General features: G+C 40.4%; 1 protein-coding gene across 1 annotated transcript; it reads right to left on the bottom strand.

The window, feature by feature from the left end:
* Window positions 1-181: 181 nt before the first annotated feature.
* Window positions 182-4,285, bottom strand: LOC113333018 (shaggy-related protein kinase alpha-like). The gene is made up of 13 exons (XM_026579501.1): window positions 4,005-4,285; window positions 3,008-3,204; window positions 2,796-2,888; window positions 2,455-2,514; window positions 2,018-2,290; window positions 1,844-1,918; window positions 1,660-1,716; window positions 1,391-1,531; window positions 1,250-1,300; window positions 991-1,086; window positions 820-903; window positions 599-701; window positions 182-507 (listed from the first exon to the last, which is right to left on the bottom strand). Exons 2-13 carry the CDS (start codon window positions 3,119-3,121, stop codon window positions 425-427), a joined length of 1,230 nt encoding a protein of 409 aa, XP_026435286.1. The 5' UTR covers window positions 3,122-3,204; window positions 4,005-4,285; the 3' UTR covers window positions 182-424.
* Window positions 4,286-23,802: the final 19,517 nt, after the last annotated feature.

Raw genomic sequence — 23,802 nt, 5'->3', positions numbered from 1 at the left:
TTACATTGTCTGGTATGGTATTTTGGTATTTTAGATCTCTGATTACAGTGAAAGTTCTTTTCTTTGTTGAGCCTGTCACCAGTAGTTGCCTTCCCCCAATTCTCTCTCTTCCGGGCAACATTTAAGGTTCTCCACAAGAATCATCAATTTTATGTTTCCAGCATTACAATTGATTTATGTGTAAGAGCAAAAATAGGAGCTACACCCAGTAGTATAAGATAATAAACTCAAGTTAGACAATAATACTGACATCATGGTTAATATAATAATGACATCTTAGTTGGGAAACTTTACTTGGGATCTGTATTTCTACTTAAAATCTCCACATTTCTCATCTGGGACATTCCTAGAAAATTGATTTACTATAACAATGACATCCTCCTTTCAGACATACATATACAACAAATGAGGCTGACAAAAAGACTTAAAGCCCAACAAGAGTACATTGCTTTCTTGCGTCCTCCGGAATTAACTTCAATAAAACTTCAGTCGGCACCCCCTTCAATTCTGATTGTCATCAAACAAGGGCATCATTAGCAATCTGTTTGGTATCCTACTATACTTTGGTAGAGAGGATTTAAGTTTAAGAGTTTCATACCATGAGGCTTGAAGTTGAAAAGAGGGGGAAGGAATCGCCCGTTTGGCAACCGTGCATTTGGGTCCCGAAGCTCATCAAAGAAAGGATGGATTAGTGCTTCCAGCTGCAGTCGTACAAATGAATGTCATTAACAAACATCACCCAGGGAAACAATAAGAAGACGGAAAAAAGAAGATTTTCAGTATAACAAATTACAGAGACTTTAAGGTGGATTAACTTACAGCAGTGCATCGTAAATTTGGTGAGTATTGCAGAAGTCTTGAGACAAGATCAACGGCTTCAGCTGGCATGCGCTTGTGGAATATCTAAACATTGTATGAAGTATTAAGACATTGTCATAAACGGCAACAAATAGCAAGAGAAGGAAACAAATGCAGATATGATCTCAGTACCTTGTGCCAAGGGTGAGCTTTGATTTGTGGAAATTTGAACTCAGTGTAGTTGGGGTTCATGCATTTAATTTCTTCTCTTGTTGGGGTACCCAAAACCTGTGTTTGTATAACAACAATTGTGAGCACTTGAAACCTTAAAAAGAAACAACAAGATCAAAGGAAACCAAATGTCTTGCACCACCTCATACTTAATAACCTAACTTGAACAGTAAATGAGAAAATTTGCATCGGAAAAACAGAAAAGGAGATGCTATATTACCTTGATGATTTCAACAAGCTGGTCAACGCCACTCTCACCGGGAAAGATTGGCTGGTAAAATAAAAATTCGCATGCAAGTTCAAGCTCACATACACAAGATGGCTTGTAACCAAAATTAGAGAACACCACCACGGATCGTACCTGTCCAAGTAGGAGCTCAGCCAGAACACAACCGGCAGACCATATGTCAATTGCTGTAGTGTACTCAGTGGCTCCAAATATAAGCTCAGGTGCTCTGTAGTACCTTGAGCAGATATATGATATGTTTGGCTCACCTTTAACCTATCAAAAAGCCATGAAATAAAATCACTCAAAATCATTAACCTGAGAGCAACAAAAAATTTCAAAAAAAAAAAGAAAAAGAGCAACAAAATTACGATGTGGAACATCAGATGGGCATTATAACTTACCAAAACTTTGGCACTTCCAAAGTCGCATATCTTAAGTTGATGTGTGTGCGGGTTGACCTGATTAAAAAAAGCAAAGAAATGGTACTTAAGTCAGGCTACAGAATCTTCCAGCTTCAAATGATTTTGAGCAATTAAATTATTATGAAATTGGCTTTTTTTACACAAAGAATAGTGATAAGTATACCAATAAATTTTGGGGCTTGATGTCTCTATGGCACACGCCAATGCTACCGTGAATGTAAGCCAACGCTCGGCATATCTGTCATTCACAGGACCCACGATTAGAATACTAACAATGAACAGTCCCAAGATGTAAAATTATGTAATGGCCATGATGCCGTCACAGAATGGGCATTACCTGATAAGTATAAAGTTTGACATAAATTAGTGGCATCCGTTGGTTCATTTTGTTGTAGTGTTTGATCACGCGGTGAACCGTCTCTGGTACATACTCAAGGACCAAATTTAGATACAGCTCATCCTTTTCTGTTGTTGAAAAGAAACAATGCTTCAGGGCCACGACATTAGGGTGGTCTAAAAGACGCATTGTCTGCAGCTCCCGGTTTTTGTATCTCTTATCTTGTAAAACCTTCTTTATTGCCACAGCTTCACCTGTTTCTAAGCATTTGGCCTGTGTAGCCACAAAGAAGAAGCAAAAGCAAAATTAGTTACTAAAAGCAAAGCAGATATAGACAACAAATAAATAATATAACTGGTACACAAAATTAAGAATCAAGGTCTTGAATCTCTTGATCAGCATTATATGATTTGTAAATTAGCAACAATTAACTGTACCTGAAAGACTATTCCAAAAGATCCATGTCCAACCACTCGCTCGGCCATGTAGCTTATTGTCTGATAAAGAAACAGTTAAAGGTCAGCATGTGCAACCGCATGCAACTAGCATCACATTACACAAAGCCAGCAAAGACAACTAAACACAACCCTGTAAACATCGATCATGCACATCCCCTAACTTACTGTCTCCCGAGCAGAAGCAAGTAGTAACTTACAAAACTACATGCTATTATATCTTACAAAACTACAAACTGAGGGAAGGCCGTTTATGAAGATACGAGCAGAAAATAAAATATTAATCACAATTTGTAAAAGAGCCCAAACAGTAAGCAGCTTACTTGCTTCGGCTGACCATTTCGGCCACCAATGGTTGTCACAATTATATGCCCTGTTTCAGTCCCATTTCCATCAACCACAGTAGCTTCCATTTCCTGAAAAAATATGATTCAAAATTCAACATCAATATATAACAATAATGTAAACAAAAGAAACTGGTAAACACACACACACACACACACACAACGAAAAAGAAAAAAAGTGTGCAATCTACCTTCTCATCTCGTATTTTCATTTCATTCATTTCCTCAGGCAATTTGTCAACAGCACCAGTATTTCCACTGGGTTGTCTAATTCCGGAAGATGGCACGACACTTGCGGAAGCCATCAGCTTTAAATACAAATTCGCGTATATCCCAAATTAGGACCTTCTTCTGTTAACTCTTCAACTCAAGTTAGCAGACTATATACCTGCACAAAAATTGCAAATGTTTACATAAGTAAGCAACCTGGCATAGAAAATTATCAAAGGATCATCTTAGGTCTACAACAGAAAAAGAAACCCCCAAAACAACAGAATACACATTAAGAAAAGACTGCATCACAAACTTTCTTTTTTTTTTTACTCAGCTACTGCATCACAAACTTTCATCTATAGATAAGTATCATATGCAAGATGTGAAGCAAGCAAGCAAGCAATTGTTTGTTGCCTTGGCTCTTATATTCTAGCCAGTATCTCAGAATGTTTACAGAACTATCAAACAACAAATACTAGACAGACAAACAACTACAGCAAAATAAAAATAAAAACATACACAACTATCACATATCTGTATCTGTTTACAGAACTATAACAAGAAACTACCAGTAAACCCAAACGAGGAAATCTCTATGAGTAAAACAACTAGAATAAACCATGATAGGACAATTTAGTCATGGTCTAATAATATCTCAAACACAACACGGTTTCTGGTCTTCGTTCTGAGTTCATACATATAACAGTCAGAACACTCGGAAATGGGGAAAACAGTCAACCTAAGTTAGCTCATGTATTGGAGATTTCAGCTCAAGAACAAAAAAAAAAAAAAAAAAAAAAAAAAACTCAGATCCTTAAAAACAGGAAAACTCATTGTAAGCGTATCAATGAAATTAAGCAACTAGAACCTCGTCATGGAATTTTACTAGAACAAAAACCAACCTATGATAATCAAAACAAAGATAACAAATAAAAATAGAATGGAAAAAAAGAAAAGATGAGATGAGAAATATACCAAAATCTAATCAGGAATTTGCAGAAACTAATAATAAGAACATCTTGCTGATGATTCTCTTCAGATATTAACTAATAATGTTAGATTTATCCAACTAATATGATCAGACAAAAATTTGTGTAAGCTTAAACTATGTGTTCTTCTTTCAAGGCTTGTATCAAAATTTAGTTGGTGATGATGTTGATGAAAGGAAAAAGAAAAGGAAGATAATGAATGAATGAAGTTATAATAGTTTATTTTTTTCTTTCTTTATCTAGCAAGCTAACCCATAAAGAAGCCTTCTTTTTGACCGTTCTACTCAACTTTCTCTTTTACTTCTGCTTATTTAATTGATGATTGTATATTCTTCGTTCTTACCATGCTTTTGCTGTTTCGAAGACTGAGCCACATACTATTTCTTACTGTTCAAAATTACTTTAGCCTTTATGTTTTTCGTTGTCGAGTTTAAAGGAGTTTAAATTCTGTATTGACCAAATAATTATTAACTTCACTTCCACTTTGAAGGTTTTACGTTTATCTTGAACTCTTCGTTAAGAGTTTTCACAGTGGGCGATTAAATCCAAATATTTGGTTTTTTGAACAGACGTAGTGGAACGTACTATCGATCAAATTTTGATCGACGACTAAAACCCAGAGTATATTTGGTCTGGGACCAAGACTAAATCCAAATATAGTCGAGCGTTGGTATAGTCCACGCCCCATCATCAGACGGATGTATAGTACACGTCCCACACCAGGCGGACGTATAGTCCACGCTCCACATCAGGCGTTGGTATAGTCTACGCTCCACATTAAAAAAAATTTAATTTTGTATGGGGCGGGCATTATACCCCCGCCCCATTATTTACAAATTCAAATTGCATGGGGCGGGCTTAATACCTCCGCCCCATTTTTTCTATTTCTTTTTTATTATTTCTTTTTGAATCTTTCTTAACTGGGCGAACGTATAGTCCCCGTCCCACACCAGGCGTTGGTATAGTTCACGCCCCACACCAGGCGAACGTATAATGTACGTTTGACCAAATTTAGTCTTTCCACCGTAGCGTCACACACCAGACTAAACCCAAAATTTGATCTTTTTTTCCCTCTTTGGTCTTTGGTTATACTCGCACCACTGTAGTTGCTCTAAGAAGCCTTGTTATTTTAAGTTGATGGGGGACGCAAGCAAACCCCACTTTTATTGACTACATCTAAGCTAGCCTGTACAAACGCGGTATCCTGGAGAGTCACGGTCTGCATAGAAGAATGCATGTTATGACCAGAATGTGAATATTCGGCTTTACTAGCGATTCAACCTGATCATCTTTGTTGCAGGCTAGGTGGGTTATGGGCCTTATGGCCGTTATGGTGTTGTATAGTACTAATATTTGTGTGTCATGGTTTATATTTGAAACTAATATTTGTCAGCTTATTTGCTCTATTTGAAATTGAAGCTATCAACAAAATCAAAGGAGGGAATGTTACTCGGCAATTATATTATAACATTATTTACAAATGCAAAATCAACCAAAATTTATATTATGAAAAAACATGGAGTCGGTCTATGGTGGTTGGCACATACTAGACTCGATGGAGTTCATTCAATGGTAGGTGTAGAACATAGTGGTTGACGACTTAACGCGTTGCTCATGGTTGTGTGGCCTTTGAAAAAATTGCATTCTGTTGAGTTACTATTATAGTGAAGGAGATGTTTGGTCAACTTATTAAAACAGGTCGGTCACCATTAGTGCATATAAGCAGCAAAACAATAACTTGAAGAAAGGATGGTCCTAAAACATTTTGCATTGCAAGGGGACAATGAACTTGTGGGTTGTTGCTTATTCGGCAAAAGGTTATCAAATAACAACAATAGAATTCATCATTACATTACGGCTATATGATTTAAATAATCAAGATTAGACAACGTAAACATGAAAGTTTGTATATGGTACTTCTAAATCATACGCTGAATCTCTGCGTGGCACTCCGTGATTGATTAGTGTTAAAAATTGATATAGTACAAGCAATATTAATTCTTGAGATTGAGTGTACGCCCTAGAATGAAGGCACGTGATTAACTAGATATGTGAACAAATGACCTGTCCACAGACAAAGCATTATCCTCTTTTTGATTCTTTTGGTTTCAAAGCATTGACCAGTGACTGAAAGTGAAAGTACATCAATAATTGTGCAATTGCTATTTACTTGACAATTTTACCCTAACTTGTCTTGAACACTTTGTTGGCTAATTACACTACGAGTTCCTACACTTTGAAAGTTGTGATATTTCGTTGACCCACCTAGAAATCTACTACAGTACATTACAGCGTACACAGTCACACTACAGTACACACACCCTTTCACCAGACTAATATGTATAAGCAAATCACGAGTATGCCTGAGCCTAGACCATCTCATGTTCACCGGTTTAATTAGGAAATTGGTCATTGTTTTCCGCTAACCTTTTTCCACAGCTAACACATCATGCTGATACGGGAGACGTTCGGAACGGGATACGTACGGGTATTATACGGATTTGCAAAAATCGAATTCGGTCAAAACTTCGGTCAACTGTTCGTGATACGGCGCTAATACGGAACGACATATGTACGTGTATAATTCGTTTTAGAGATATGAGTTCGGTACACAAAAATCGGCATGTACTAATGGGAGGAAAATGTGATTTCTGTATAGAAAATCCTACATATACAAGATATATGTGAAGTTAGCACCAAAGAACAACTAGCTCATTGGAGAAGATACGAGTATGGGAGTAAGATGTGAATGGTTCGACTTCCTTCGTGAGTAGTTCTTGGAAAAAGAAGGAGATAGTTAGTGGGGCCATGCAACATGCTATTAAAAAGAGTCCAATAGTAACTGGGTCAGTGTATCATGGGCCGACTTAATACGCCGAATACTGGTTCTCGTTCGGATCGTGAAAATCCCGAATAAGTCGGGAAGCTCATAAAATGCCCGTATTGGAGTCGGAGTTGCAAACGGACGGTCGAATTGTACGGGAACGATCAACACGTAATAATTCGCGAATTATTCGCCGAATTGCTAACTAGGTGCCGACTTGACTCACCGGTATGAAATCCAAAATAACGGTTACCAATTTACCATTCACAAATATTTGAAAGAAGGCTCTTCTTTTTGTCATATATAAATAGGATTCTTTTTTTTATAGAAAAACTTAGTTCCAAAAAGGCCTAAGACAAGTACAGATGGTAGAGAAATTCCTATGGGATGAACAAACTCAGAGTTTGTTCATTTTGCTCCCACTATGGAATGACCAAACATAAAAAATGGATGTTCAAATTTACATATTTGCTCATTTAAACATTGAGTTGGATGAACGGGCGCGCGTCTGTGGTAAGGACGCGCGAGCCTAGATAAATCGCGCGACCCAAGAAAAAACGTGGGTGTTCTTACCACGAACGCGGGGGTTCTTACCACAAACTCCGGTGTTTCTACCACGAACGTTCACTGCAAATTCTGTTATTTTATTAATATTTATCTCATTTTATCATATTTTATCTCACTTTTATCCTATTTTATCTCCCTTCATCATATTTTATCTCACCTTTAACTTTATCCTACAAAAAATTTTATATTAAAAAGAAATACTAGTGGGGCCCTAAAAAACCAAATCTGTTCATTTTGCCCAGCTTTACCATAGTGGAGAAACCTGTTTGACCATCCACGTGGCTCAACAAAATTTTGAGTTTGAACATTACCATAGGAACTGCTCTTAGGAGGACTGTTGTCACTAGTCCAGTCAACATTGTTCTTACAGGCGAGAGCAATATCAAAAGTTTCTAGATTCTGGAGTCTGTAAATCACTTTTAAACTAATCAAAATGAAATTTACCGGCTTGATTCTGGTAATGTTATCTTCCTCTCCATAATGCAGGTTTTCATGAAAGTCGAGACTAAATCTTCCTTTGACAACATTGTGGTATAGCAATTTGAAGCGGACCAGGATTTCCATAGATTCAGCTTGTATTTCTACGTTGGTGTGTTGCATTTCTTTGGCCCATATGAAAGCTAGGTCTGCTCCTCCTGTTGCCCTCCAACACCTGAGTGACCTGGATGTCCTCTTGTTCCAATGGGATTGCCTGCAAAATTTATCATAGTTAGAGCAGTGAAATAACTTAGGCTATCAGGGTCTTGTAAAGTGCATATCTTGATGGCTATGTCAAAGTCCCCTCTAGTGTAATGGTTTGAGCTGTAAGGAGTAATGTTATTTTCTCCAGAAATTATATTATCATCAGAAGTTAGAGAGAAAGTATTCATGATATGATTTGGAAGCTTATGTATTTTGTGATGATTGCATAGGTGTTGATGCAATTTGAGGTTTGACTGGCATTTGGCTGGATATGTCTGAAAATCAGATCACATCTTGCCTTCCAAATAAACCAACATGCAGCAGAATATAGGCTGCAATTCTTATTTGCATCTCCAGGTAAATACCAAGAATTCATCTAATCAATGAAATTTGTTGCATTACCAAATTTAGTGTGTGAGTGACCAAGAATTTCCTGCCAAACAGATATGGCTGCAGGACAATTTATAAACGTGTGTGTCAATGTTTCCTCCCCACTGTTGCATATTTGGCATATGGGATCAATATAGTGCAGAATGCCAGCAGTTTTAGCATTAGTGGGGAGAATTTCATGAGCACATTTCCAAACAAACATTTTGATAACTGGAGAAATGTCCATATTCCAGATTTCCCCCCAATTTATAGTTGTAGTATCATTTCTGTATAGATTATCTATCTTGGCCTTGTAGAGGCTTTTGACAGAGAACTTTCCTGTGTCATATAGATTCCACTGAATCTTGTCCTCTTCCCCAGGGTAAGTAACAAGAGTTAGGATGTCTTGTGCAATGTGAGGACTGAAATAATTTTGGATCAGAGTGTTAGCCCAGTTACCACTTGGTAGAAGAATATCTGAAACTGTTTCAATGAAGTGTGGGCAGTTTATAGGTTTAGTAAGCCTAGTTGAGATACTTGGGATCCAGATATCATCCCAAATTTTGATCTTTCTCCCATTGCCAGTTCTCCAGACACAATGTTGCTGAATGTTTCCAATACCTTCTGAAATACCCTTCCATATCCGATAATCTCCATCTTCTGGTTTGATGTCCATATTGAGCACATTTCTGCCAATTAAATATTTAACATCCATTAGTTGATACCATAAAGAATCTTATCCTGCTCTAGTCTCCAGCCAATTTTGGTGATCATAGAACTATGAAAAAGTTCCATATTCATGAAGCCTAATCCTCCCGGTTCTTTAAGCTTGCAAACTGCAGTCCAACCTTTTGGGTTTTCTAAGCTTTTTCTCCAGAGAAGTCTCTTTGAAGTTTGTTGAGGTCTTGGCAGGTTTGCTTTGGGATTCTGAAGCAATTCATCTGGTATATACTAGTTGTTGATGTGACTGACTTGATGAGGACTTCCCTTCCAGCAGGGTTTAGGGGGGATTTTTCCAGCTAGAGAGCCTTATTTAACTTGTCAACTTCAGGGAGTTAATTTTGCTTCTGTGAGTGAAGAGAGGAGAGCCTAAGTACTTGTCATCCAGCTGAAGCCCTTGGACACCCATAACGCTGCTTATAGTAGGTATGAGCTCTTGTTTGGTGTTTTTACTAAAGAAAACTACAGATTTATTGAAGTTGATGAGTTGTCCAGAGTTTTTCCCAAAGATGTTTAGGATATCCATAATATTCTGAGCTTCAATCTTGTTGGCTTTGCAGAAGACCATGCAATCATTAGCAAAGAGAAGATGGTTGATGGAGGGAGCATTTTTGCATATCTTGATTCCAATGATAAGTCCCAATTCTTCTGCATGAATAAGAGTTCTAGAAAGAGATTCCATGCAGGAAAGGAAGAGGTAAGGATATAATTGATCACCTTGTATGAGTCCTCTAGATGGTTTGAAGAAGTTATCTGGGGAGTCATTGATCAAGACTGCAGAAGTGGTGGTGAAGATGCATTAATGAATTTTATTACACCATTGCTCATTGAAACCCATCTTCTTCATGATGGTGGTGAGAAATTCCCAGTCCACACTGTCAAAAGCTTTTGCCATGTCAATTTTGATTCACATACTTCCATTTCACTTTTTTTACCTCTCTTGGACCTCATGGTGTGTATTATTTCATGGGCAATAGCTACGTTGTCAGAGATTTGTGTTCCAGGAATGAAAGAAGATTGGTATGGGGATATGATTTTGTTGAGATAGGGCTTCATTCTTTGAGCTAAAATCTTGGAAATGATTTTGTAGGTTGTGTTACAGAGGCTTATGGGTCTGAAATGACTTGGTGAAGAGGGGTTTTCAGTTTTAGGAATGAGGGAAATGAAGGTGGAGTTAATCTCTTTTAGCATGTGACCAGAATTGAAGAAGTGTTGCACCATTTTAACAATGTCATTTCCCAGAATCTCCCAATTGGCTTGAAAAAAAATTGGGGGAAGCCATCAGGACCTGGAGCTTTGTCACCTGTCATGCTAAACATAATTGATTTAACCTCATTATGATCAGGAGTCCTATTCAGCATGTTATTGTCAGTTGTGGTGATGGTTGTGGGTATAAGGTTGATGATTTTTGGGTTCATGTTTGTGGTTTAAGCAATGGACATTTTTGATAAACGAGAGGTGAAACATTTTCTTACTTCTTGGTAATTTGTTATCCATTCCCCTTTCTCATCTTGAATTGTATCAATCTTGTTTCTCCTAGTTCTACTTTTTGTGGCTATGTGAAAATAACTGGTGTTTTGATATCCCAATTTGATAATTTGATCTCCTCCTGTCGCATATCCTTGCTTATCTGATCTTTTGATTGACCGATGATGATTGATTTTTTTTTTAACCGTAACTTCTTCTCCTTTGCAGTTTATCATGGAAGCGGTTGGTTATGATTACTCTGTAACTTCTCCAGAAAAAAGTTTTGAAGTCAACAAGCCTGAGGAGGCTGATGCGCATGAGGAGGTAATGGCTAAAATCAATCTCCCACTTCGCGAAGTCGGTCGTGCTATACAGGGGATGTCCATTCCGCATCTGCGCATCGCCAGAGGACGTATCCGTCCCCTTTCAGCTTTCATCGACATGGAGGAGCAATGGAGGCATGATGAAGCGTCGCAAATACCAGTGAGTGCTAGGGATGGGAGGTTTGCAGCACGGTTAAAGAGGCGGAGGGTTGGAAACAAACGGCCTCCGGGTGAAGATAAGTGTGATTATCCAATCCATGATGGTGTGATAATCCTTGATTCGACACAGACGAACCTGAGCGTCCGAAGGTGATCAACCCAATCTCCAATGTTGCAGTGGCTTTTGAGGAAGATATGGAAGCTATCCCTGCTGATGATGTTGGGGCGGAGAGCGTTGCTGCAGAAACATCCGAAGTGGAAGCTGAGGCAGATCCAAAGGAAGAAGCAGTAGCGGCCCACGATGATGATAGTGTTGAAGCAGGCTCCAGCGGTGATGGTGAAGACACGACCAACTTTCTTGATGACTAAATCTTCATGTTCTTTCTCTTTTGAGTATTTTCTCATAATTTGTGAACATTTTCCTTGCACTCAGTGGCGGCTGAGTCTAAGATATTTTTGCTTGCTTGATTGAATAAGGGTTTCACATTGTTTTTTGATGTAAATCTTCCAACATGGCCATAGATGCGGTCATATGTTGTTCTTGCAACGAAAAAGAGAATACCATACGGACCTGTCTATGCTCCTGACGCGAGATCTCCCTGGTCTTGCTGGGTTAAATGGCCCAAAACGTCTTCCTTCTTCTGCACATATTCTATTTCCCCGACATCTTCCAGAGAATACAAAATGTTTGTTTAGGGTTTCCTTCCAGGCCTGCTCTAGTGGGTAATGATGATTTAGGCTGACTCAGAATTTTTTTTCTTTCTTTAGGGGTAAATAAATTCCTAGATGGAATTAATATTTCGATTAATTTGAAAATTGAAACCCTAACTATGAATGTAAGTATTGGAATCATTTTCTGGAGAAATTACAAATACGACGTGAAAAGGAAATTGTGGAAAAAATATTAAGGGGAACGCTGGAAAAAATAGCACAGCGTTTCAAGTATGTAGGGCGCTGGAAAAGTGGTAGCACAACGTCTTAAGTACTGTAAGGTTTGAGCCATCGCGAGTGAACCGTTACGCCTTCCAGCTTGTCAGTGTTAATGAGCTTGCAGTAACCACCTAAGATAACATCTGCTACCAGGTATGGTTCATCCTCTATTTCGGTGGGTGAGTCAGGCTGAGTGGTCACTTTCACCATCATGCTCCCAACTTTGAACGCAGTTGTCTTCCTCACCAGATCTCCAATTCTAAATGGGTTTGGGTGTTGTACATATACCCGGTCCTTGGACCTGTCGTCTTTGGTCGAGACAACTTCTAAACTTTTGATGAAATGTTTGAAAGGACCGGCCTCCCATTCACATATCTTAGCGGGGGTTGGATAGTTGGTTGGAGCGAGTCCCCGGGACTTATCAGAAGGAGGAGTGATTGGTTGCAAAAAGGGTTGTTCGATGAGACTTACTTGAGCTCGGAACCTTTTAATGTATGATGATGGGCTCTCTCCAGGAAGCTGTGTCACATCGGCAAGTTGCAGATACGGCAACAAACATTCTTCAGGTTCAGACGGCTTGTTGGAAATTCTTTCAGGTATCGAAACCGGCAGAGGCCATACTCCCAGTGTTGCCTTGTTGTCGTGTATCCAAGAGTGTCCCAGGACCATGTCGTAATTTGGATGTTCTTTGACTACGTAGAACTTTGCTTGCGTCGAGGCATCACCCAATTTAACATCAAGATCGATGTATCCATAGGCATCTCCAAGTTCTCCTTCTGGATTCTTAATCACGGTTGGGCTGCGAGTAACTTCTTGTTTCGAAATCCTTGCCGCTTTCAAGGTCTTTACAGTGATGATGTTGAACTCGGAGGCTGCATCAATCAATGTGCTATCGAACTCGATGTCCTTCAAACGAGTGACAGTTAGGAGTCCCCATTTTCCCTTGCTCGCATCTTCTAGGAAAGACAGAGGTTCGGAGACTGCTTCCTTTTCTGGATACAAACACCTGCCTGATACAACGCGGTTGAGGACTGCAAATATGTCTTGACGCTGCGCCTTGGAGAAATATAAGATTTCGCACAAATGCTCCATCATAGATTGTACAGTCTTGCTAACAGAATCCCCGGAGATCATGCAGTTTCTGATAGGGAGAGGATCTCTATGAACACCTTCGTTTCCCAACTGGAGTTCTCCTGCCTCTACATTTTCTCTGAAGATTTGCTTCAATTCGTTGCAGTCCTTAGTCGGGTGATGGACGAACCTATGGTAGTGGTAGTAGTTGGGGTCCGTCATGCCTTTCTCAGTCGGCGGGTGTCTGATGGGAGGTAGCTTGATAACATCGTTTTGAATCCATGCTTCCAAGAGTTCCACTACTTTATTCATGGGGAATGGGAAACCTGTATCTTCAGCATCTTGTGCAGGAGTCTTTCCCATTCCCTTTCGAGAGGAAGTTGTGTGTGCTGGAGCCGCACGCCCGGTTTGTTGTTCCGTTGCTGAAGCTTTCCTTTTTCCTCCTTCGCCCACCACGCTCACAGAGGGACCAGCATTGTATTGCTTGTTGATGAGACGCCTACTCCCTCGTTTCGAACAACCCTGGTTCTTTCCAACAACGCTGGGGCGGTTGTGGTTGAACGCTTGGCAGCTTCATGGAGTTCGGAGAACGTATGGAAGCCCAGATTCTCTACCAAAGCGCGGTATATGGGTACCATCCCGTTAATGCATAGCTCCACCAATTGGCGTTCAGTGACGTTCGGATCATGACAATCTAATGCTTGAGTCCTGAACCTCTTAACGAAATCGTTCGGATGCTCCTTGTTCCGCTGGGAGACTCTCCCCAGGTCTGAAAAAGTGATCTGCTCAAACACAAAGAATACTTTATGTAGAAAGCACTGACCATCTCCCCCCAATTGGATATGTTGTTAGGAGCGATGTTGTTGTACCAGGTGTATGATCTTCCAGTAAGTGATTTTGAGAACTCTTTGAGGCGGAGGACATGACTGTATTCATGCTCCCCCAAAGACTCCAAATATCGAGAGATGTGTTCACGAGCGTTACCGGTACCGTCGTAGAGGGTGAATTGAGGAGAGGTATATCCTCTGGGAAGGGGAATCCGTTGCGCGTCTTGAGGGTATGGAGGTTGGTGTTGGTTCATACCTATTGGATTTCCTTTGCCACGGTTTTCGAGGAATCTCTCCAGGTCCTCGCGTGTGATGAAGTTGGATGGCTGGTCCCTTTCTCTTGGACGCTCAGGAGCCACATGAGTTTCTTCGTCCATGTGGTGCCGCGCTGCTGAGGTACCTGTTCCAGGTGCGTTGAATGCGTTCCTTGTTGGTTCAAGGGGATGTCTTGGCTCTTGTGGTAACCGATTAGTTAAGGTTTTGAGGAAAGTGAGTACCTCTTTCTGAGTTGCAGCTATATCCGTCTGTGCCTTAGCAAGGACTTCTTGTCTCTCCATCAAATCCACCATAGTAATAGGGGGTTGTCCTCCTTTGGCTCCTCCGGCTCCTCGTCCTGAGGGAGGAGTGGTGGTTGCCCTGGTGACGGTCGGAGGCGTTACGCTCGAGGAGATGCTGGGGTTTGCGGATGCTCTGGCTCTGGTGATAGGAGGCGTCACTCCCAATGGGATATCTCCTCCTGCTCCGCTGGTGTTGGTGGTGGAGGACGTGATTCCACGAGATATATTGATTGTATTGGCAGGTTGCACGGTAACACCACTAATCGGGATATCAACACCGAGAGTGTTGTCAGCGCTGGTTCCATCGGGATTGGTTGTCGATCCAGACCTAAGATCCACCATTTTTGAAATCAGAAAGATTGAATTGGTATTGAAGAGATTGACTTCACAACTGAGAGATTAATCTCCCATTGTGGTCGCCAATTGTTTATGGGTGAAAAGTATTTCTGCTGGTTTTGGTAATTTGGGGTGTGTGGATGAGAAATGAATCTAAACCCTAAACAAATGCACTGCACGGGAGTGCTTTTGATTCGAGAGATCAATCTGTACAATTATGGCCTAAACCAACAAATGGTCGTTCCATACTTGCTTCGGTCACAAAGTGAAGGAGATGGGGTTGATCTTAGGGAGGGAAGCGAAGAAGGTGTTGAGATCGTGAAGGTGTTGGTTGTTTTTGACTTGTATCAGAATACCGAACTGGCTTGCAATAATGTAAGCAAAGCTCTGTGTGTTTGAATACGTTGTATCAACACTTGGTTTCTGTCTTGTACGTTTTATGGAAATAGGGAGGAGAACCTATTTATACAAGTCATTGAGCCTAACCCACATCTCTCGTGGGAAGTGAAGGAAGTGGAGTGATGGAGTAGTGAGTCGTGTTAGTGTCACGCGATCAATCTTTGCCCACTTCTCCCATCATTACTAACCGTCCATGTCTTCCTAACACGTTCTTGTGATGGCGCGTTGCACGCTGCACGCTGTAAACCGCCAGACCAATACCCCGGTATGTATCCCCCAGTTTGTGACATGCTTGATGTCTCGATTGTGTGGATCGTGGGACCCACAGAAGGTAGCATACGGTGCTAGGTTAAATAACTAAGTTATTTGGGAAACCATATTTATGAAATATCGTGTGTATTTTATGCATGTAATGCATCGAATATATTCAATATCCATGAAGCATCATTGTTTTAAAGCTTATCGGAATAAGCCGCGGATTAAGCGTCTCAAAACAGCTGCACGCATAGCTACCTTCAAGTGATCGTTTGGAGGCTGCGTAGGCAAGCCCTCCCTTGGCCGATCACATGATGTGGTAGAGTGATGGATGATGATCACCACGACACCTTATTGGCCAACTAACTCCTAGCCTGGGCTGCCTAACCAAGCTGGTAGAGTTGGACGGACGAGATGATATATGACGCTCATCTGTGACCGTTGATGAAGTTTTAGGGTTTTGAAGAGGTGCGCAAGCATCACTCTTCAGCTTGGTCGAATCCAAGCATGGGAAACGTTTTTGGCAGGACCGACCGGGAATGCGTGTAGACAGATCGCCGGTGTACACGTCTATACCTCACTGTCCCATGAAGATGTGATCTAAGCCACTCAATTTTTCCGGCAAAGTTGAGTGGTTGAGATCGGTTTGCGGCAGAAATCCGTTGCCGCAAAGGAGTTGGAAACCGCGCGACATGCCTACTTCGGGCGCGCGTTTCGAGACATTCAGCCATGATTCGCCTTGGTCGATCGGTAATGCATGTAGATGGGCCCACGGTGATCATGTTGACATGCTCGGGACCTTTTAAGTCTACATCTACACCCTCCATCCATGCTTGCGAAGATGGACGCTCGTGATCAATTAGCGACACATGTAACATGCCGCAAACCCTAATTAGGGTTTTGGATCAGTCGTGTGTACACGACTTCAACCTAACGGTTTGGCAAGCTATGCTCCTCCTTTGAGGAGGCCGACCATGTGGGACCCATATTGAGCCAGTGGTGAGCATGTATGTACTTGTCCCACGGTCATAGGCTTGATTTAATCCATCCAAACATGCCGGTGAAGTTAGATGGTTGTGATCAATTTAAGACACTAGTGGACTTTCCTGTGACCCTTAAAGCATCACGTCGGCCGAACTTTGAGCAAGCGTTTTCTCCTCCCTGGCTAGGTCGTGAGAAGGTCGGTCAAGTAAGTAAAAAGGGGGCCCGCCTGTGTGCAGTACAACGCTTGTCCAACCGGTCATGGGACGATTTATGCCGTCCAACCATGCGGGCGAAGTTGGACGACCGCGATCTGTTTTGAGACCGACATTGGCAGTCTTGTGCGTACAAGCTTTTCCAAGATACTCCACACCAGCCCAACCATCCTACTTTAGGCTGGCGTTCGGTGGTTGTTTGGGAGGCGTGGTATGTATTCGACCGACCAGGGGGAAAACGGGTCCGCTGGTGGTCATTAAGGTGGTAGCCTGCTCTTGCTGAGGATCGTCTAGGCTGGTTAAATCATGCGGCCAACTTGTGTGGTCGTGATTGTTTCTGAGACTGACATGGACAACCTAGATGCTCAATCGGGCTAGTATAACACACCGAGAGATGTAGCCTGTACGGGTATTTCGTGCATGCCTCATTATTGATACTTGGAGATTCGTGTCACTCTGTTGAGAGCAACATTCAGTCGTCATGCCGCACCAATAATGAGGGTTCTGCGGGAACAACACAGGAAATACAAGGCTAATCGTGCATTAATTAATAATGCTATAAATTCACAGGGTATATGGGATTGTTGCTACATGCTCCGACCTGGATGAATTTTGTGTATTTAATTCACAAAATACTGGGATTGTTGCCATATGCTCCATTCTAGGTGAATTAGTAAATTGAAGATATATTCATCACTTATCAATGGCTTTATCCTTTGCAGGATGTCAGCGCATAAATTTGGTTTTATAATTTTAGCCCTGAACTAAAATCCACCGTCAACACTTAGCAAAGGTTAGGAGGTGGATTCAACCACTCTAGTACCCCTCATATACTTGTTTACAACCTGTTATTGCATCTTGATTTACGTTATGCTTTAGTACCTTAATCACTGCCAATCTCTTAGTCGTATCGATACAAACAAACCCATTTTGGTTACTCTTTACTTAAAGTCAGTTGTAGTAAGACCATAGTTTCAACAAAACACCCATCTTGTCCCTGAGGATCGACATGTGCTTGCCCTGTGTTGCATTAGGACACTGTGGACTTGCAGTTGTTATTGTAGGTATTGTTTCTAGACCTACCAAGTTTTTAGTGCCGCTGCCGGGGACTCGGTAGCGGTGTAGTTGAATCTGTAGTGTAGGCTTTACTGATTTTCAGCTTACTATTTGTATATATGTGTTAGATTGTTGTTTTTCAACTATTGTAGTGTAACTTTGTGACCCATCTATTGTATAATATGCATTTCAGTGTTGTTAGCATTATTTATAGCTTTAACTTCAGTCATAATCATTTGCATCATAATCCTGTATTAGTTCAAAGTAGCTCATATTACGGACACCCTGTATAATATCCATTCCAGCATTCTGCATTTCATCTTAGTTCTTTTTACATCTGCAGCTTGTCTATACTTGCATCAGTCTGTCCTGCTCAGTGCACTAAGTTCATGTTATTTTGTTCGTGTTTTCGTACACATCTCTGGTTACTGAATTCACTCTTTGAGCTCAACAGGTACCTGTAATACTGTTGCGCGAGTCAAAGAAAAGGAGAAAAAGGAGCAGAACACAGTTGTTATTGCGGCTAAACCCGGTTGGTGTCATTCTCGAACCTCATTATACTTTTTTTTTCTGTATGAATGATAAACCATGATAGCATGATACACTTGTTGCCTTACTAAGCATTATCTCACACCTGCAATTTTTGGTACCCATGAGCATAATTCTGTGAAAAATGAGCAGCATATATACGGTAAAACTTGTTATTTCACTGAGAGATTCTTCATCTCGGCAGAACCTATATATGTGTGCATGCTCCTAAGACACTTGAGAGACATATTTGCTAGATGGAATTGTTGTTCCCCGTGCATCCTTGATCACCTGAATCTGATTGCTATTTCCATTAGACCTTAATTACCTGAGTTATGCATTTGCTGCTTGTCTGACCAGTACAACATACTAGTTCTGTGTGCGTACTTCCGAATTTTTTTCTTTTGATTCTCGTGGCATTGCTTCCCTGTATTGAAAAATCGTTTGGTTGTATGAATGTTATAACATGTTGACTGATATACATGCTAGGCTATGATTGTCACTTTCCGTGACCAAACAAATCGAGTTGTTAGAATTATCCAAGAAGATATTGTTGACATACCCAGTTCTGAAGTATATAGACCTGACCAATCCGAGACAATGGGTGAGGAACTGAACCAACCTCGTAGTCTCAAAGGATACATGTACCCAACTAGGGAAAGCCAGCCCTCTTGCATCATTCTACCAGCAGATGTTGGCCAGTTTGAACTGAAAGCAAGCACGATTCATATGTTTCCTGTATTTGGAGGGGTTGATGCTGAAAACCCCTATCACCATGTTAGAGATTTTGAAGATATCTGTGGGACTCTGCGTTTCAACCAAATTACAAAAAAGTTTTTTAAAAAGTTTTTCCCTAACCATAAGACTGCGACAATTCGTCAAAGTCTGAATAGTTTTGTGTAATTAGATGGAGAGACTCTAGCCAAATATTTGGAGAGGTTCAATGGATTATTGCTCCAATGTCCTCACCATGGTTTTGAAAAATGGAGACTTGTGCAAATTTTGTATGAAGATTTAGATGTCAAAACCCGAACCACAGTTGAGTCAATGTGCAATGGTGCATTTATTGGCAAAAGTGTTGATGAGGCTTGGACTTTGTTAATCGAAGTCGCTGAAAAGACTCAGCAGTGGGAGTCCATCCGTGAACCTAAAATGACTGCCCTTGTAGCTAATATCCATAGAATTGAGTCCGACTTTGAAGGAAATGCAAAAGTTGCATCCTTAGATAGAAGATTAGAAGCGCTAGAGCTGCAGAAGAATGTGAAAACTACTGCCCCTACTCTCCGTGACCAAATTAAAACAGCCATTTGTACGACATGTCTCAGTTCGGATCACCTAGTGGATAGTTGTCCAGACCTACATGCATTTCAAGAATCTAAACTTGAGCAGGCTAATGCTTTGTATTATAAGCAAGAGAACAACCCTTATTCTCAGACCTATAACCCAGGGTGGTGGAATCACCCTAACTTTTCATGGTCTAAAGGGCATGTACAAGGGGGAACAACAATTAATAACCAAGGATATTCATATCCTAAAAATCCCCAAGTACAGACACACACACAGTACCCTGTAGAGAAAAGGCCTAGCTTTGATGATGGTGTAAACCAAGTGAATCAAAATATTTTGCAATATCAGAAGTTAAATGACCAGAGACTTGCGAATTTAGAACTCAAATTGGGCCAAATATGTGATGCACTAGATGAGAGAGAAAAGGGTAAACTCCCTAGTCAACCTCAACAGAATCCTAAAAGTGCGTTTCAAGCAAGTACATCTGCTTGTAATGATTCCTCACATGATCAATTGAATGTTGTCACCACTCTTCGTAGTGGTAAAGTTGTTGATAACAATGTAGGTGTACCATAATCAAGTGAGTCTGAGTCAGACTCACCTTTGCACACTACTCCACAGAAAACACCTGTTGTAGAAAATAAATCTGAGCATGTTGATAAAACTAAAAGTTCTGCTGATATGAATGTTTCTTTGCCATGTCATGTGCCTGTTGCTCCATTCCCACAAAGATTGGTACAACAGAAAAAAATGGGAAACCAATACAACGAGATATTGGAAATGTTTAGACGAGTTAATATAAATATTCCATTTCTCGAGGCAATCAAGAAAATACCTGCTTATGCTAAATTCTTGAAAGATGTGTGCACACAGAAGCGAAAGCTCCATGTGCATAAGCGTGCATTTCTTACCGAGCAGGTAAGCTCCATCATTCAAAACAAAATCTCAACTAAGTTTAGAGACCCAGGTTGTCCAACAATCTCGTGCACCATAGGCGACCATAAGGTCGAAAAAGCTTTGTTAGACTTAGGAGTAAGTGTGAATCTATTGCGATATTCTATGTATGTGGAATTAGGTCTTGGAGGGCTGAGACCTACTCCTGTTACGCTACAATTAGCGGACAGATCTGTAAAAATCCCTCGTGGTATTGTTGAAGATGTGTTAATAAAGGTTGATAAATTTTACTTCCCTGTGGACTTCATTGTATTAGACACTCAACCTGTGCAAAACCCAGACAACCATATTTATGTTATTTTAGGACGTCCCTTCTTGGCGACGTCCAATGTTATCATAAACTGTCGTAATGGTGTGCTGAAATTGTCTTTTGGTAACATGACTGTGGAATTGAATGTTTTTAATGTTAGTCAACAACCCATGGATTTTGATGATAATGAATTGCATGAGATTAACATGATTGAGAGCCTGAGTCAAGACTCTTTGCCTGACATCTTGTTTGTGGACCCTTTGCAAGCATGTTTAGATAATTTTGACTTAGATCTTTTTGATTCTGAGTACATTAGTGAAGTTCATTCTTTGCTTGAATCTGTACCACCCATGGACATTGCTAAATGGCAAACTACAATGGAACCACTTTCACTCTCTGATTCCAAATTTGTCGAACCACCTAAGCTTGATTTGAAGACATTTCCTGACACTTTGAAATATGCATTCTTAGGTTCTTCTGATATTATTATTGCATCATGTTTAGACACGGAACAGGAGAGTAAACTTTTAGAAGTGCTTAAAGAACATAGAGAGGCCTTAGGTTGGACCATCTCAGACCTTAAAGGTATAAGTCCCACAATTTGCATGCATCATACAAATCTTGAAGAAAATACTAAACCGTCTAGGGAAATGCAAAGGAGACTTAACCCCAACATGAGAGATGTTGTTAAAGGTGAGATTCTGAAATTGCTTGATGCGGGTATCATATACCCAATTCCAGATAGCCAATGGGCCAGTCCCATCCAAGTTGTACCCAAAAAGTCTGGCATTACTGTAGTTCAAAATGAAATGAATGAATTAGTCCCCACTCGTGTAACCACAGGGTGGCGAGTCTGCATTGACTATAGGAAGTTGAACACAGTAACAAAGAAAGACCATTTTCCTCTTCCTTTCATTGACCAAATGCTAGAAAGGTTGTCAAGTCACATTCATTATTGTTTCTTAGATGGCTATTCGGGTTATAACCATATTCATATAGCACCCGAAGATCAACCAAAGACCACATTTACCTGTCCTTATGGTACATTTGCTTATCGTCGCATGCTTTTTGGGTTGTGTAATGCACCTGCTACTTTTCAACGTTGCATGATGAGCATTTTTTCTAACATGGTAGATAAATTTCTTGAAATTTTCATGGATGATTTTTCTGTCTTTGGGTATTCTTTTGATGAATGTTTGCATCATCTTAATCTTGTGCTGATTCGATGTAAAGAAAAGAATTTGGTTTAAATTGGGAAAAATGTCATTTCATGGTTAACTCAGGCATAGTTCTGAGGCATATCATCTCTGAAAAAGGCATAGAAGTAGATAAAGCCAAAGTTGATCTCATTCAACATTTGCCTCAACCTCGCTCTGTGAGGGAGATAAGGTCATTCTTGGGCCATGCCGGTTTTTACCGGCGATTCATCAAAAACTTTAGTAAAATTTCAAGACCCTTGTGTAGTCTTCTTGCAAAAGATGTTGCATTTATCTTTGATGGCGCTTGCAAGAAAGCGTGGGAGCAATTGAACGCTCTTCTCACATCTGCCCCTATAGTCAGACCACCCGACTGGACCTTACCATTTGAAATTATGTGTGATGCATCTGACTATGTTGTAGGAGCTGTTTTAGGTCATCCAATAGACAAACTCCCTTATGTGATCTACTATGTTAGTAAAACACTTAATGATGCTCAACTGAATTATTCAACAACTGAGAAAGAATTGTTAGTTGTTGTGTTTGCATTGGATAAGTTTAGATCCTACTTTATAGGATCTAAAGTCATCATATATTCTGACCATGCTGCATTGAAATATCTTTTGTCTAAAAAAGATGTTAAAGCTTGTCTAATTCGATGGATACTCATGTTACAAGAGTTCCATCTCGAAATTCGAGATAAGAAAGGGTCTGAAAATGTTGTTGTTGATCACTTGTCTAGGTTGAATGTTGAATCTGTTGATGAATCCTTGCTTATTAGAAAATCATTCCCTGACGAACAGTTGATGCTTGTGTCTAAAATGCCTTGGTCTGTTGATATTGTTAACTACCTTGCTACGGGTAGAATGCCTTTGCATTGGTCTAAACAAGACCGATCCAAGTTCTTATCTGAAGTAAAACACTTCTTTTTGGATGACCCATACTTGTTTAAATACTGCCCTGACCAACTCATTAGGAGATGTGTCCCTAATTCTGAACAAAGAAATGTCATCTCTTTCTGTCATGACCATGCATGTGGAGGCCATTTTAGTGCCAAGCAAACTGCTGCAAAGATCTTGCAGGGTGGTTTCTATTGGCCATCATTGTTCAAAGATAGCCATGCATTCTGTGTTGCTTGTGACCGATGCCAGAAATTAGGAAGTATCTCAAGAAGAAACATGATGCCCTTGCAACCTATCTTGATTATTGAATTATTCGATGTATGGGGTATTGATTTCATGGGTCCCTTTCCTAACTCTGAAGGTAAGTTGTACATTCTTGTTGCTGTTGATTATGTCTCTAAGTGGGTAGAGGCCATTGCAACCAAAACAAATGACCACAAGGTGGTACTTTCGTTCTTAAAAGAAAGCATATTTTCTCGTTTTGGCACCCCTAGAGCTATAATAAGTGACGGGGGTTCACATTTCTGCAATAAGTCTTTTGAGTTTTTAGTACGCAAGTATGGCATAACTCATAAAGTCGCAACCCCATACCATCCACAGACCAGTAGACAGGTGGAGGTATCTAATAGGGAGATTAAGCATATTCTAGAAAAGACGGTTAACCCGTCTAGAAAAGATTGGTCTTTACGGTTGAACGATGCTTTATGGGCCTATAGAACAGCCTATAAAACCTCTATTGGCATGTTTTCTTACCGTCTTGTGTATGGAAAGCCTTGTCATTTACCTGTTGAATTAAAACATCGAGCTTATTGGGCTACGAAGCAACTTAACTTTTCTCTTGATAAGGCATGTACTCAACGAAAACTTCAACTCAATGAATTGGAAGAGTTGAGAAATGATGCTTATGGTAGTGCTAAGCTATACAAGAAC

The sequence above is a fragment of the Papaver somniferum genome, unplaced genomic scaffold (assembly GCF_003573695.1).
Source record: "Papaver somniferum cultivar HN1 unplaced genomic scaffold, ASM357369v1 unplaced-scaffold_132, whole genome shotgun sequence".
NCBI classification, from domain to species: domain Eukaryota; kingdom Viridiplantae; phylum Streptophyta; class Magnoliopsida; order Ranunculales; family Papaveraceae; genus Papaver; species Papaver somniferum.
The sequence above is the reverse complement of the archived record's forward strand: the minus strand, read 5'-3'. Positions and strand labels throughout refer to the sequence as shown.

What these genes read in the sequence shown, in the direction of transcription:
- LOC113333018 (XM_026579501.1), bottom strand. Translation starts at nt 3,121, where the DNA reads ATGGCTTCCGCAAGTGTCGTGCCATCTTCCGGAATTAGACAACCCAGT. An exon ending in GAAATGGTCAGCCGAAGCAA is followed by an intron (nt 2,515 to 2,795) that starts GTAAGCTGCTTA and finishes TTTCTTTATCAG; the next exon opens with ACAATAAGCTACATGGCCGA. An exon ending in CTGAGCTCCTACTTGGACAG is followed by an intron (nt 1,301 to 1,390) that starts GTACGATCCGTG and finishes TTATTTTACCAG; the next exon opens with CCAATCTTTCCCGGTGAGAG.